Source organism: Ursus maritimus, unplaced genomic scaffold, assembly GCF_017311325.1.
Source record: "Ursus maritimus isolate PB19 unplaced genomic scaffold, ASM1731132v1 scaffold_23, whole genome shotgun sequence".
Taxonomy (NCBI): domain Eukaryota; kingdom Metazoa; phylum Chordata; class Mammalia; order Carnivora; family Ursidae; genus Ursus; species Ursus maritimus.
The window spans coordinates 42055158-42066930 of NW_024424786.1; the positions used below are offsets into that span (position 1 = coordinate 42055158).

Consider the following 11773-nt stretch of genomic DNA (forward strand, 5'->3'; position numbering starts at 1 on the left):
CACCACTGCACCACCCCCTTTTCCCTCCCCGAGTCTCCCCCTTCCCAATTTTTTCCTGGCTTAGCAGAAGTACCACACTCAGAAAGATTAAGAGGTGAGAGAACAACTCCAAATTATCTTTTATTTATACAAAAAGGGCATATTTAGCAAAAGACACTGAAAAAAGAGTCGCTATGGCCCAGGAGACAAGGCAGGGAGGTGACAGGCCTTCGGAGGCCCTGCTAGGGGAGGAGTCTGGGAAAAGTGGTGAAAAGTCCTGGGTAAGTGCTGAGTGGTGGGGGCCGCAGAAAGGAGCAAGCTCCAGTTGGATCAACACTGTTGGCAGGTCATGGGTGGGACTCACAGTGACCTCGCTGCTAACTCTTGAAAGAGTCCCAGTCAGTGCTGTCGACTGGAGTGAGAGCCGCCCCCTGGTTCCTGGAGGGCACCCACCAAGGGACACAGGACAGGAAGCCCAGGTTGGGAAGTGCAACTCGGGGTGAAGGCCAGGGAGAAGCAGGTGCTCTGCAGTGGCCAGGAAAGGTCCAGACCCGATGGCGGAGTTGCGTCCTGTTACGTGCGGGCGTTCCGCTCTGTTTCTGCCAGGCACTCTCTGACTAGGGCCCGGGCATGGATGATGCCTGAGGTGGGGATGGGCAAGTAACATACAGCGACCCTCCACAGCCCTGCCTCCACCCTCCAGAGGAAGACCCCTCCCTCCCCACCCCCTTTCCTTTCAATGAAAGGGACCAGGACTATAATCTAATGAGGGGTCTAATGAGATTAGCAGTTTGGCTAATCCTCAAATTTGCCCTGCTGAAAGACAAATGCCCTGGTCCTTCCCCGAAAACTGGCTCAATTTCAGTTCAACTCAAAACAACTCTCTGGACAGTGACACCGGCCCTTGTCTAGGCTTGGCTCAAGGGGCCACCAGATGTCCTTCCTTTCCTAAGGAAGGATTGTCCAGTGTTAGCCTCCTGCACAGGGAGGGTGGAGGCCTCACTTACCTCTCTTCAGGCGCTCCATGGCGCTCTTGCTGCCAGCATAGGTAGGCCGGATCTCTTTGCCCATCTCCTCTATGACCGACAGCAGGTCCGTGTAGGTGCTCTGGGAGCCCTGGGCTCCGGGTGGCTTCATCGCCTATGTCAAAAGAGGACAGGGCAATGAGCTCAGGCCATGAGGGGACCTCCAGCCCCCATCCATAGGCAATCCGTCGTCCCCACTCACCTGCACATAGCCCATGGAGGGCGGTCCAAAGTCGTTAAACAGGGGTCTGAAAGGGGCAGCGGCTCCCGGCACCGAGCCCGATGGCGATGGGACACTTCCGGCTGCAACATGCGCGAGTAAGAGGTCAACGCGGGGCCGGGACGCCTCCTCCCAGCGTTCCAAACCCCCGACCGGATTCTCCCGATTCCCTCCAAAGGGATGCTTCACTCCAGGCGCTCAACTTCAGGGACAAACCCCACCCCCTGAGCTCCACCAACTAGCCCTTACGTGACCACGCCCACTTCACAGGCCAGCAAACTGAGGCTCAGCGAGGGTAGGCGGCAGGCCCAGTGTTGCAGAACTCAGGCCGTCTTCTCTTCGAGACCTCGACCACCCGGACAGGCGAGCAGGGGTAGAGCTGGATCCTCACCTGTAGGTACCGGGGTGCCGGGCCCAGGGGTGCTGGAGCCGGGGGTGCTGCTGGGGGCGGGGGCGATGGGTTTGTAGGACATCCCCAACTCTTGGGTGCGGCGGACGCCGGCCGGCCGCTCCTCCGGGGTTGGCTGCTTAGCCACTCAGCCGCGCTCTGATTGGTAAACCGGCCGCACGCCCCTGGTAAATAGAGCTCAGGCCGGAAGGGCGGGCAGGCACGAATGCTCTCTCACTCCCGATTGGTGCGCGAGGATGTCACTCGGGCCTCCTCATTGGTCGAGACCGACCCCAACAGGCCGCAACCGCTGCTGATTGGTCTCCGCCTTTCGGACCTCGCACCTGTCTGCTCCGGATTGGGCGGTAGCTGACGCCCTACGCAATTGGCGAGTTCGCGGTCCGGGCCGGCGCGCTCTCAATCCGATTAGTCCCAAGGCTCAGGAGGCGGGGCCTCGGAAGCCGGGACCAGGGTCTGGTCGGCCGTGGTTCGCGCGGAGGGGTCTTCCCGGTGCCGGCGCCGCCCTCGCGCTTCACTCGCGCTGGTTTGCACGTCAGCTTCGCACCCCCTGGTGTCGGTCCAGCTAGGCCTGCTGTCGCTGCCGCCGCCACTACCGAGCGCGCCTTTGCACAGCCCTGAGTGCCGGAGGACGCAGGGCTTTGACGTTCGGAGCCCTGCGTCTCACCCCGTGCGCTTTTACGTCACCTTTTGCCGGTTCAACACCCGTTCCCCGGTCTGCGCATGCGCTCTCGTAAAGCCCTCGTTTGTTCCTATGGCAACGGGTCCTTTACCAACGCTACAGCCGCACCTCTTCCCGCTTGCCTCGTCCTCCGGTCCAGGCTGGTGTTAAGTCCGAAGGCGACCTCAAAGACCCCTCAACCTGTCCCCCAAGACTCCGCGCCTGTGCTTCATACAACAGCGGAAACAGTTCACCTGCGTTGAATACTCGCCGCTCGCCGGGCCGGTACCAGACTGATCGTGGGTGAGAGCACGGACTGGAGTTAGGCTGATGGTTCGAATCTCACACCACCCCCACCAGCGATTTCTCCTTGGGCAAGTTTCTCACCTCAATAAGCTTGGGTTTCCCCATCTTTAAGATGTGGACGTTAATAGTACCTATCTTACAGGGTTGTTGTGTGGTTAAATGAATATTCATAAGGAGCTTGTTTCATTGTCCTCTTTTCTGTCCATTTCTCCATCCAGACCCCTCCCCTCAAATCTCATTCCTCACAACCCTAGATCTTCGACTCTCCTCCAAACACTAACCCTTTCTCCCAGGCTACTTCTCAAAACTTCTCTGGCCCAGGTGTGTAGATTTTCCTCATCTCCAGGACATTCATTCATTAATTCATCCAACAAACATTTTATTCCTTCCTTCCTTTTTAAAAATATTTTATTTTATTTATTTGAGAGAGACAGAGCAAGATCATAGGCAGGAGGAAGGAGCAGAGGGAGAGGGAGAAGCAGACTCCCCGTTGAGCAGGAAGCCCAATGCGGGTCCTGGGATCATGAGCTGAGCTGAAGGCAGACGCTTAACTGACTGAACCACCCAGGCGTCCGTAACAGACATTTTCAGACTCCAGCCTCCATCCCAGGCCTTGTGCTGACACTGATGATATGGAAATAAACTGGCCTTGGCTTCTGTCCTCAAGGAGCTCCTAGTCTCAAGGAGAGAAAGACCGGAAAGCAAAGACACACTGTACGGTAAGACAGTGTGGAGACTGGTACAGGAGGCATTGGAACTTAGAGGAAGGAACCTGCTTGGTGACATCCCAGGAGTCTTCCCAGAGGAGGTGGCATTCAGTTGGTGAATGAACAAATAAACTGTGATATATCCATAAAATGGACTATTTATTCAGCAATGGAAGGAAATCACCTATCTAGCCTTGAAAAGACACAGAGAGGCATTTTGCTAAGTGAAAGAAGCTAGTCTGAAAAAGCCACATGCTGTATGATTCCAATTGTATGACATTCCGGGAAAGACAGACGTATACAAAAGGTAAACAAATTACTGGTTGCCAGGGTGGTGAAGGGTAGAATTAAATGGGTGTAACGGGATTTTTTTTTTTAAGATTTTATTTATTTATATGACATAGAGACAGCCAGCGAGAGAGGGAACACAGCAGGGGAGTGGGAGAGGAAGAAGCAGGCTCCCAGCGGAGGAGCCCGATGTGGGACTCGATCGGGGAACGCCGGGATCACGCCCTGAGCTGAAGGCAGACCCTTAATGACTGCGCTACCCAGGCGCCCCAGGGATTTTTTTTTTTTTTAAGGCAGTGGAACTATTTTGTATGACACTGTAATGGTAAATACAATATATTAAGCATTTGTCATAAACAGTAAATTTTGGTGTATGCAAAATAAAAAAAAAAAACATTGAGGGGGGTGAGGGGATCCCAGGATTGAATGCAGAACGTGACAAAAGAATCCAGTTGTGTCGTAAATGAATGAGACAGCCTCACTGAGGGGGTGGGGGAATAAGGTGCTAATCTGGAAATGAGTGGAGTCTGTAGCAACGAATGCAAAGGAACTGCAAGTAAGCATGCACTCTAGTCGATGAAGTGGTTTCCTGTGGCAGAATGGGTTAACAGTTCTGAAACCACTGCACACGCACACCGGAATTGAAAATTCAGTCAATTAGGATGGAGGCATTCTCATTGTTGGAATAAGAAGTGACAGGTAAGCAAGGGGAGGAGGCTAGTATGATCCGTGTGATAATGGGTTGGAATTGGAGACATCAGTATGAACCCTTATTTAGCTCAATATAGATACAGTCAGTTACATACAGAAATATTTTAAAAATGTACGCACACAGATTACGTACATATTTCCTCTATCTGCTGAGAGGGCCTAGGAGCAACCTAGCACCCAGATCTTGGTTTCTGAAGGCATTCTCCAATGAAATGAACCAGAGTTCCTTGGAGAAATGGCTAATTTTAAGACTGCGGCAGGAAATACACAAGATAATCCTGGAACATCTTATAGTGGCACGACGTGAGAAAATGCTAAAAAAACAAAAAACAAACCCCAAATCCACCACACCCCACAACCCAAGTGTCACCATGATGGGTATATGCCAAAGGGACACAGGAGCCAGCTGAAGGGCTCCCAGTGGCCAAAGCTGGAGTGATATGAAGAAAATAATAAAAAAGTATTGGATTATAACTTGTACGAAATAAATATCTATGAGCCCATACCGTTATACACACACACACACACACACACACACACACACACACTTGAATAAAGGGGGAGAAGAGACAAATCTCTATAGAAGAATTCCAAGAAGTTTATGTAGATACTTTGCCCTTAATAAGGTGGATTATAACTCCTCACCCCTTCAGTGTGGGCTGTACATAGTGACTTTCTTCCAGAGAGTGTAGGACATAACGGGAGAAAGAAGAAAAGTAATTTTATAGTGTAGCAACCTGACAAGCACCACCTCAAGCCAGGTGATCAAGGTCGACATCAGTAGTGATGTCATGTTGATAGTACACACCCTTGATCCGATGGGATGAGAAGGGCGCTTGACCTCTGTGGCCTTCCTCCTGCCAACCCATAATACCAGACTAATGAGAGAAACATCAGACAAATCCCAGTTTAGGGACGTTCTGTAAAATACCAGTCATCCTTAAAACTGCCAAGATGATAAGAAAACAAGGGAAGTCTGAGAAAGTATCACAACCAAGAGGAGTGTGAGGAGACATGATGCCTAATGTAATGTGGGGTCCCGGATGCTATTCTGGAACAGCAGAAGGATAATCGGGGAACAGATGATGAAATCTGCATAGAATGTGGACTTGAGTTAGTAACAGTGTGTCAGTGTTAGTTCATTAATTGTGACAAAGGTACCATTCTAATGTGAGGTATTGATAGTGTGTGATGGTTAATTTTCAGTGTCAGCTTGCCTGGGTCCCCAGTGCCCAGGTATTTAGTCAAACATGATTTTGGGTGTGTGCGTGAGGGTGTCTCCGGTGCAATCATCATCCACTGGATTGGCAGACAGAGTAAAGATGGCCCTTCCACGGTGGGTGGGCCTTATCCAATCAGTTGAAGACCCGAACGGAACCAAAAGGCTGAGTAGGAGGGAACTTCACCTGCCCCACTGTTGAGCTAGGACATCAGTCCTCTGCCCTCAGACTAGAGCTTACACCATCAGCTTTCCTGGTTCTCAGGCTGTCGGGCTCAGACTGGAACAGAACCCCCAGTTCTCCTGGGTGTCCAGCTCGCTGATTGCAAATCTTCGGACTACTCAGTACCCATAATCACCTGAGCCAATTCCTTACAATAAATATCTTTACACACACATTACACACACACACACACACACACACACACGCACACACACGCACACACACACAGAGGTATCTCCTATTGGTTCTGTTTCTCTGGAGAGCCCTGACTAACACACAGGAGAGGCTGGCCAAGGTGGAGTGTATGCAGGAACTCCCTGTGCTGTCTTCAGGGTAATTCTGTACGCCTAGAACTGTTCTAAATAAGATAAGTGGAGGCAATATATTGATGGGGGTGACGGTTCCCTGGGCGCACACACATCTAAAACTCATGAACTGTACACTTAAGGGTTATACACCTTCTTGAATGCTATCATCAGTAGTCAAACTATTAAAGGGGACTTAATGTAAATCTGATTTACAGCTTCTTTCGGGAAATCAGAAGATCTCATAGCCGCGGCTATGGATCTCATAGCTCGGAAAATCAGAAGATCTCATAGCCGCGGCCTGCTCCCCTGGCAACAGTCGCTGGGGTTGGGAGGCAGGTGCCCCCTTGAAGCAGAGAAGGGGCTCTTAACCCAGCACAGTCCCTGCCTACTCACTGTTCCTTCCCCGCCCGGTTCCTGCTCCAGCAGTTACCTTGTTGGCACCTTCCGGGCCAGCAGCCTTTTTGGGGTAGGAGGGCACTTGTGAGATATGGGAGATCTCGTGTCAGCAGATACACGGCAGCCAATTAAGGCCATCCCGTCATCGCCCCCTGCCCCTGCCCCAACCACAGAGCCTGCCAGGCTGGGAGCCAGGGGGCAGCGGAAGCAGACCCTGAGCAGGATTCTGGTTTTCCTGCGACGCACACCCATCACTGCCCCCGGCCCCGGTAGACGGGCAGACATCTCAGGCGGCAGTGCCATCTGGGCCGGCTGGTGGAGGGTGGTGGGAGCGAGGGTGGACCCCAGCTCCCAGAGAAGCCGTGGGGCCGGGGCAGCAACTCCTCATCCCCAGGCCTGCCAGACTGGCGGGAAGATCCTGTAATTGAGTATTAGGATTAATAGGGATCTGCCGGTGAGTGGGTGATGCCGAGGCTGCTGTGGCCAACCCTAGCACCTCGGTGTGCAGGCTCTGGGCGGGTGGGACACCGGTAACTGCCTGCCTTCTTGGTCCCAAGGCCATCTTGTTGGCAGCAGCGATGGTGAAGCCCAGGCAGGGGCGCTGGAAGCTCCCACCCCTTCTTGACCAGGAGGTCAGGGCTTGTCTTTCCTCCCAGCTGGCGGGCACAGCAGCGGGTCAGGCAGTGCCCTGCAGAGCAGATGTTCGCTGCAGCTAGGAGAGCCTGAGGCCCCGGGCCTCCCTGACTCCCAGGAACCCTCTCCTGTCGGCACTGGGGCCGGGGTGTAAGTCCCACCTCTGTTTCATCCTAATTGTGTGTGACTCTATGCCAGCCCTCATCCTCCCAGAGCCTTCTGGTGCTGGGAGAAGGGGCTGGATTAACCTGGGGACAATGGGGGGTCACGGCCAGTTCCTGAACAGGAGGAGTGTGATACAACGCAAGTCACACTCTAGGAAGAAGAATCTGGCAGCACGTGCCAGGGCATGTGTAACCCTGGGCCTGGCGGGAGCCTTTATTACAGGATGAGGGGCCGAGTGCATCCCAGGTCTGGGAGAAGCAGGTGGCGTTTCCTCGTCTAGGGACGTTTCCTGAGACTTGCTTTGAGATGGGCCCAGGTTCCAGAAAGGGCCCCTGCCCACCTGGGGTTCACAGTTGAGGGGTGCTACAGCCCAGGACTTAACTTTTGGGGGCCAAAGACTGGGTCCTCCGCGGTACACAAGTGAGAGGTAAAAGCCATCTCCCCAGGCCCCAAGGTACTTTATTGTTAGAGAGACAGGGATGGGCACGGGGGCTTGGTGAAGACGTGGGGGTGAGGGCAGGCCGGGGTGTTGCACACAGGCAGGGTGGGAAGGAGAGGGGGAGGGTCATTTGGAGGCAGTGGGCTTCCTGGAACACACTGTAGGCAGTGGCTGTGGTCCCAAGTCCTGTCCGCTGCCTCCAGTTTCTGTGCAGGCTCAGCGAGACATCATTCGCACGAACTCTGCCGGGACAAAGCCAAGGTTGCAGGTCTGTTCTCTGAAGCCCAACAGTTGTGAGACCAATACACTGGCCGGCAGGTGGGAGGGAGCGCGGTCCAGGGCAGGGCCTGCAAGGGAGTCTTCTGAATCTGGTAGGGAATAGGCCTTTGGGCTAAGAAGAGGGGCTTTGTTTTATGGGGGGAAAAAAACCCTTGTGGGACACCTGGGTGACTCAAGTTGTTAAGTGTCTGCCTTTAGCTTAGGTTATGATCCCAGCATCCTGGGATCGAGCCCCACATTGGGCTTCCTGCTGTTCGGGGAGCCTGCTTCTCCCTCTCCCACTCCCCCTGCTTGTGTTCCCTCTCTGTCTCTCTCTCTCTCTGTCAAATAAATAAATAAAATCTTAAAAAAACAAAAAAACCCGCTGGTAACTAAACCTATTTTCCTCTTTGCTTTGGCTGCTAGGAAGCTCAGGAACAACTTTGAGGCCTACTTTGGAGAATTTCTACATACTGATTTTCCTTGGCTTCCTATTATTACTTAACCCTTATCTCCGCCTGGTGGGAATCCAGCACAGAGGAAGAGCTGGGTTCTGGTCAGCCTGTCTGGCTTCACATCTTGGCTCCGTCCACATCTTTTGCTAAGCACTCACACTTTCCTAAGAATTGGCTTTCTTGTCCTGCGGGGAGAGGGCATAGGGTGCTCAGCACGGGGTCTGGCGCGCAGTGACCACGTTCCTTTGAACCTCCCAGGGTGTGTGGCACGAAGCACGGAGGGCAGTGGGTGGTACCTTCGAAGTCCACCAGGCCGTCCCCGTTGAGGTCAACGTCGTGGAGGATCTCGTCCACCTCCCGCTGGCTGAGGCGCTCCCCCAGCAGGGCCTTGAGGGCTGCCCGCAGCTCCGCCAGGCTGATGCAGCCGTCCCCGTTGGTGTCAAACTGTGGGTAGCGTTGAGTCCCCGACCGAATCATTCGTTTACTCCGCCCTCACTCGCGGCAGACCCGCGGCCCCCTGCCCGCCCTCCAGCCCCAGTGGCCGCACCTCCCGAAAGGCGTCCCGTAGCTCCCTGACGCCGATCATGTCTGCTGTCTCTGCCAGCAGCTTGGGGCCCATCAGCTCCACAAAGTCTTCAAAGTCCACCTTTCCACCACCTGGGGGCCATGCCCATTAGAGACCCCAGCAATCAGGGACCCTGCCCAGCCCTGGCCCTCGCCTGCCCATCTCTCCCACCTCTGGCCCTCTCCCCTGCCCCACTAAATGGGCCCTTCTCTCTCATGGGGAGGGGTGCTCCCCAGGCTGGGTCATCTGTGTTTTCTGGTGGCCTTTCTTAATTTTCCTGAAGTCTTTGGTTGGCTTTAAGTCCTGGCTCCAATGACCTGGCTCTGTGACCTGAGCCAAGTCACGTAAGCTTCCAGAGACCCAGTTTCCTCATCTAAAAAATGGGGATAATGGTCCTTGCCCTGCCCACCTTGTAGGGGATGGTGAGATTCTTCAGAGGCAGAGAAAGTGCCTTGAGAATGAGCAGGGTCCCGGGCTCTGGGGGCGACCTGTGTGGGCACCTGCGTGCCCCGGGCTGCCCAGCAGCTCAAGCCATGGCCGTGGCCTCTGGAGATCTGGGGGTGGGGCAGGTCTGAGGCACATACTGATTTGCTGTGAAACCTCGATGAGCTCCATCTCCGTGGGCATGTAGCCCAGCGTCCGCATGCAGGCGCCCAGCTCCCGGTAGCCAATGTAGCCGTCCTGGTCTCGGTCAAACTCCTGGAAGGCCACCTGCAGCTCTGCTGGGCAGGGTGGGGTCACTTCCTCCCACACAGCCCCCTGGACCCCAGCCTGGACCAGCACACCCATCTTCCTTTGGTCTAATCACGTCCTCCTTGTAAATCTCAGTTTCTCTGCCATTTTAGCATCTTGGCACATGCTGTTTCTTTAATTCATTCTTTCAACAAATATTTAAGGATCACCTACTAGGGACCAAGCTCTGCTCTAGGTACTGAGGATATGGCAGGAAGGGAGGGAGGGGAAGGAAAGAAAAGAAGACAGTCCCTAGCCTCATGAGTTCACGTTCTGGAACACTCTACCCTCTTCTGGTCCTTATGTCACCTACTCAAGAAAGTCTTCCCTCTACATTGGGTCTCCTCCCAATTTGTTCATTTCCTTGGGAGCACTGAGCACCATTTGTACTCATAGTTGACGTATTGACATCTGTCTCCGGAGGATGTGGGCCACATCTGTCCAGTTTGGCCCCTTCCGCAGTGCTCCCCGCACGGGGCTAAGCACACAGTAGGCACCCAGGAGGTGTTTGCTGAATGAACAAATATAAAAGGGGCCCTTGACCCTCCTGGCAGATGAGATCTGGGAACTGGCAGCTGGGGGCTCTGTCAACCCCTCCCCGTTCAGTCTGGTCCCCATCTCCTCAATCTCCCGCAGCCCCCTCCTTGCCCCTAGTTCCTCCTGGAGACCAGCTGAGGCCAGCCCCCCCATGTGCCCCGCCCTATGCCCACCCCTCTGGAGACTCTAGTCTTTTCCAAAATCCTTTACCTTCGATCTCCTCTGGCCGCAGCTCCCGGTCCTGGGGGGCACAGAGAGGTTAAGAATTCCCTGGACCACCCAGGCACCTGCACCCCTTCCTCTTGTTCTTTGGGGCCCCCCACTCACACCCCCAACATGACGGGCAGGGCCTGTGTCTGTCTGACACTGCTCACACCTGCTTCTACCCATTTCTGCTGACTGGCCTGGGTGTCTTGGGCCCCCTTCTCTGCCCCCTGTCCAGATCTTTCCCAGGGCCCACCTCCTGCCCCCACCTCCTTGTAGGGCTCAGAGCTCCATTTGCCAGAAGTGGATCTGGGGTCAGGCAGAACCCCAGACTTGGCCCCGGGGACCTCAGTGTCACTGTATGTGTCTCTTGTTCTCTCTCTGTCCCTCCACTGGAGGCCCTGCCACCTCCGTGCCCACGCCCCTGGTGGCTGTCTCAGAGGTTCTTCAGGTCTGTCTCTCCTCTCTCTTTCCTGGCCTGCCTCCCTGGGTCTCCCCACTCCCCCATTTGAGCTTGTTTCTGTGTCTCCACTTTTCTTTGCCCCACCCCCTGGGTCTGTGTGCCTTTGCTCCGAAGACCCCACTCCATCCTCTCCCCCCTACTCAAGGAGAGGCAGAGAGGAGGCAAAGGCAGGGGCCGCCGTACATACGAGCTGGGCGGTGGCGATGTTGGGCCGTAGGAAGATGCAGGCGGGCCCCACCAGGCTGTTGAGCACCGAGTAGCCCCGGATGCCCGGCCCCGGGCCGCCCTGCTCCTCAGGGCTGGGGCTGGGGCCTGGGCCAGGGTCGGGGCCGGGGCTGTGGCGGGAGCCCCCTGGGGGGGAGCTGGGCCACTGCCAGTGGTCCTGCAGCAAAGCCAGCTATGAGCTGGGGTCGCAGCCCCTCCACCCTCGTTTACCAGCCTCTCCCGTCTTTGGAACCCGGCACAGGACAGTGAGGGCTTGCACCCATCAACACTCTAGGCTGGAAGGGTCCATCCCCTTACTGTTCAATTGGGCAAACCAAGGCCCCCCGAAAAGGAAGGGACTAGGCCAAGGTCACTCAGAAAGCCAGTGGCAGAATGGGACCTTGAGCTCAAGCTCTGCATCTCGCATCTTCGACGAGCAGAGAGAAGGGACGGCAGCGGCCAGGGGCAGCTGGATGGGCAGCTGGAGGGGGGGCCTGATGAGCTTGGCAGGGAAGGCCCAGTGCTCCATGGGAGGGGCTAGAGCCTGGGGCCTTCCCGGGGAAAATCTTGATTGGTCTAGGGCAGTGGGAACCAACCCCTTTATCCCCCTGCCTGGCCCTCACACAGAGCTCTGCCCACCCCACCTGACCCTTCCAGGCTTGAGCCTCC

At 55.2% G+C, this 11773-nt stretch overlaps 2 protein-coding genes across 3 annotated transcripts in view; both read right to left on the minus strand.

Moving 5' to 3' along the window:
* Window positions 1-107: 107 nt before the first annotated feature.
* Window positions 108-1840, minus strand: CDK2AP2 (cyclin dependent kinase 2 associated protein 2). 2 transcript variants are annotated; one of them, XM_008709081.2, is made up of 4 exons: window positions 1616-1840; window positions 1207-1307; window positions 987-1119; window positions 108-620 (listed from the first exon to the last, which is right to left on the minus strand). In XM_008709081.2, exons 1-4 carry the CDS (start codon window positions 1695-1697, stop codon window positions 553-555), a joined length of 384 nt encoding a protein of 127 aa, XP_008707303.1. In that variant the 5' UTR covers window positions 1698-1840; the 3' UTR covers window positions 108-552. The 2 variants fall into 2 exon arrangements, with proteins under 2 accessions (XP_008707303.1, XP_040495464.1); XM_040639530.1 differs by having other exon boundaries at window positions 1474-1619.
* Window positions 1841-7729: 5889 nt separating this feature from the next.
* The window catches only part of CABP2 (calcium binding protein 2), a 4170-nt gene continuing 126 nt past the window's right edge, over window positions 7730-11773 (minus strand). The window contains exons 2-7 of the mRNA XM_040638746.1: window positions 11088-11282; window positions 10444-10474; window positions 9549-9683; window positions 8947-9056; window positions 8696-8843; window positions 7730-7928 (exon numbers count right to left, since the gene is read on the minus strand). Of these exons, the coding sequence (XP_040494680.1) occupies window positions 7903-7928; window positions 8696-8843; window positions 8947-9056; window positions 9549-9683; window positions 10444-10474; window positions 11088-11282 (645 nt within the window). The 3' untranslated portion in view covers window positions 7730-7902. The remainder of the gene's footprint in view (window positions 7929-8695; window positions 8844-8946; window positions 9057-9548; window positions 9684-10443; window positions 10475-11087; window positions 11283-11773) is intronic.

What these genes read in the sequence shown, in the direction of transcription:
- CDK2AP2 (XM_008709081.2), bottom strand. Translation starts at nt 1,697, where the DNA reads ATGTCCTACAAACCCATCGCCCCCGCCCCCAGCAGCACCCCCGGCTCC. An exon ending in CGGCACCCCGGTACCTACAG is followed by an intron (nt 1,308 to 1,615) that starts GTGAGGATCCAG and finishes CGCATGTTGCAG; the next exon opens with CCGGAAGTGTCCCATCGCCA. An exon ending in CATGGAGCGCCTGAAGAGAG is followed by an intron (nt 621 to 986) that starts GTAAGTGAGGCC and finishes TCCCCACCTCAG; the next exon opens with GCATCATCCATGCCCGGGCC.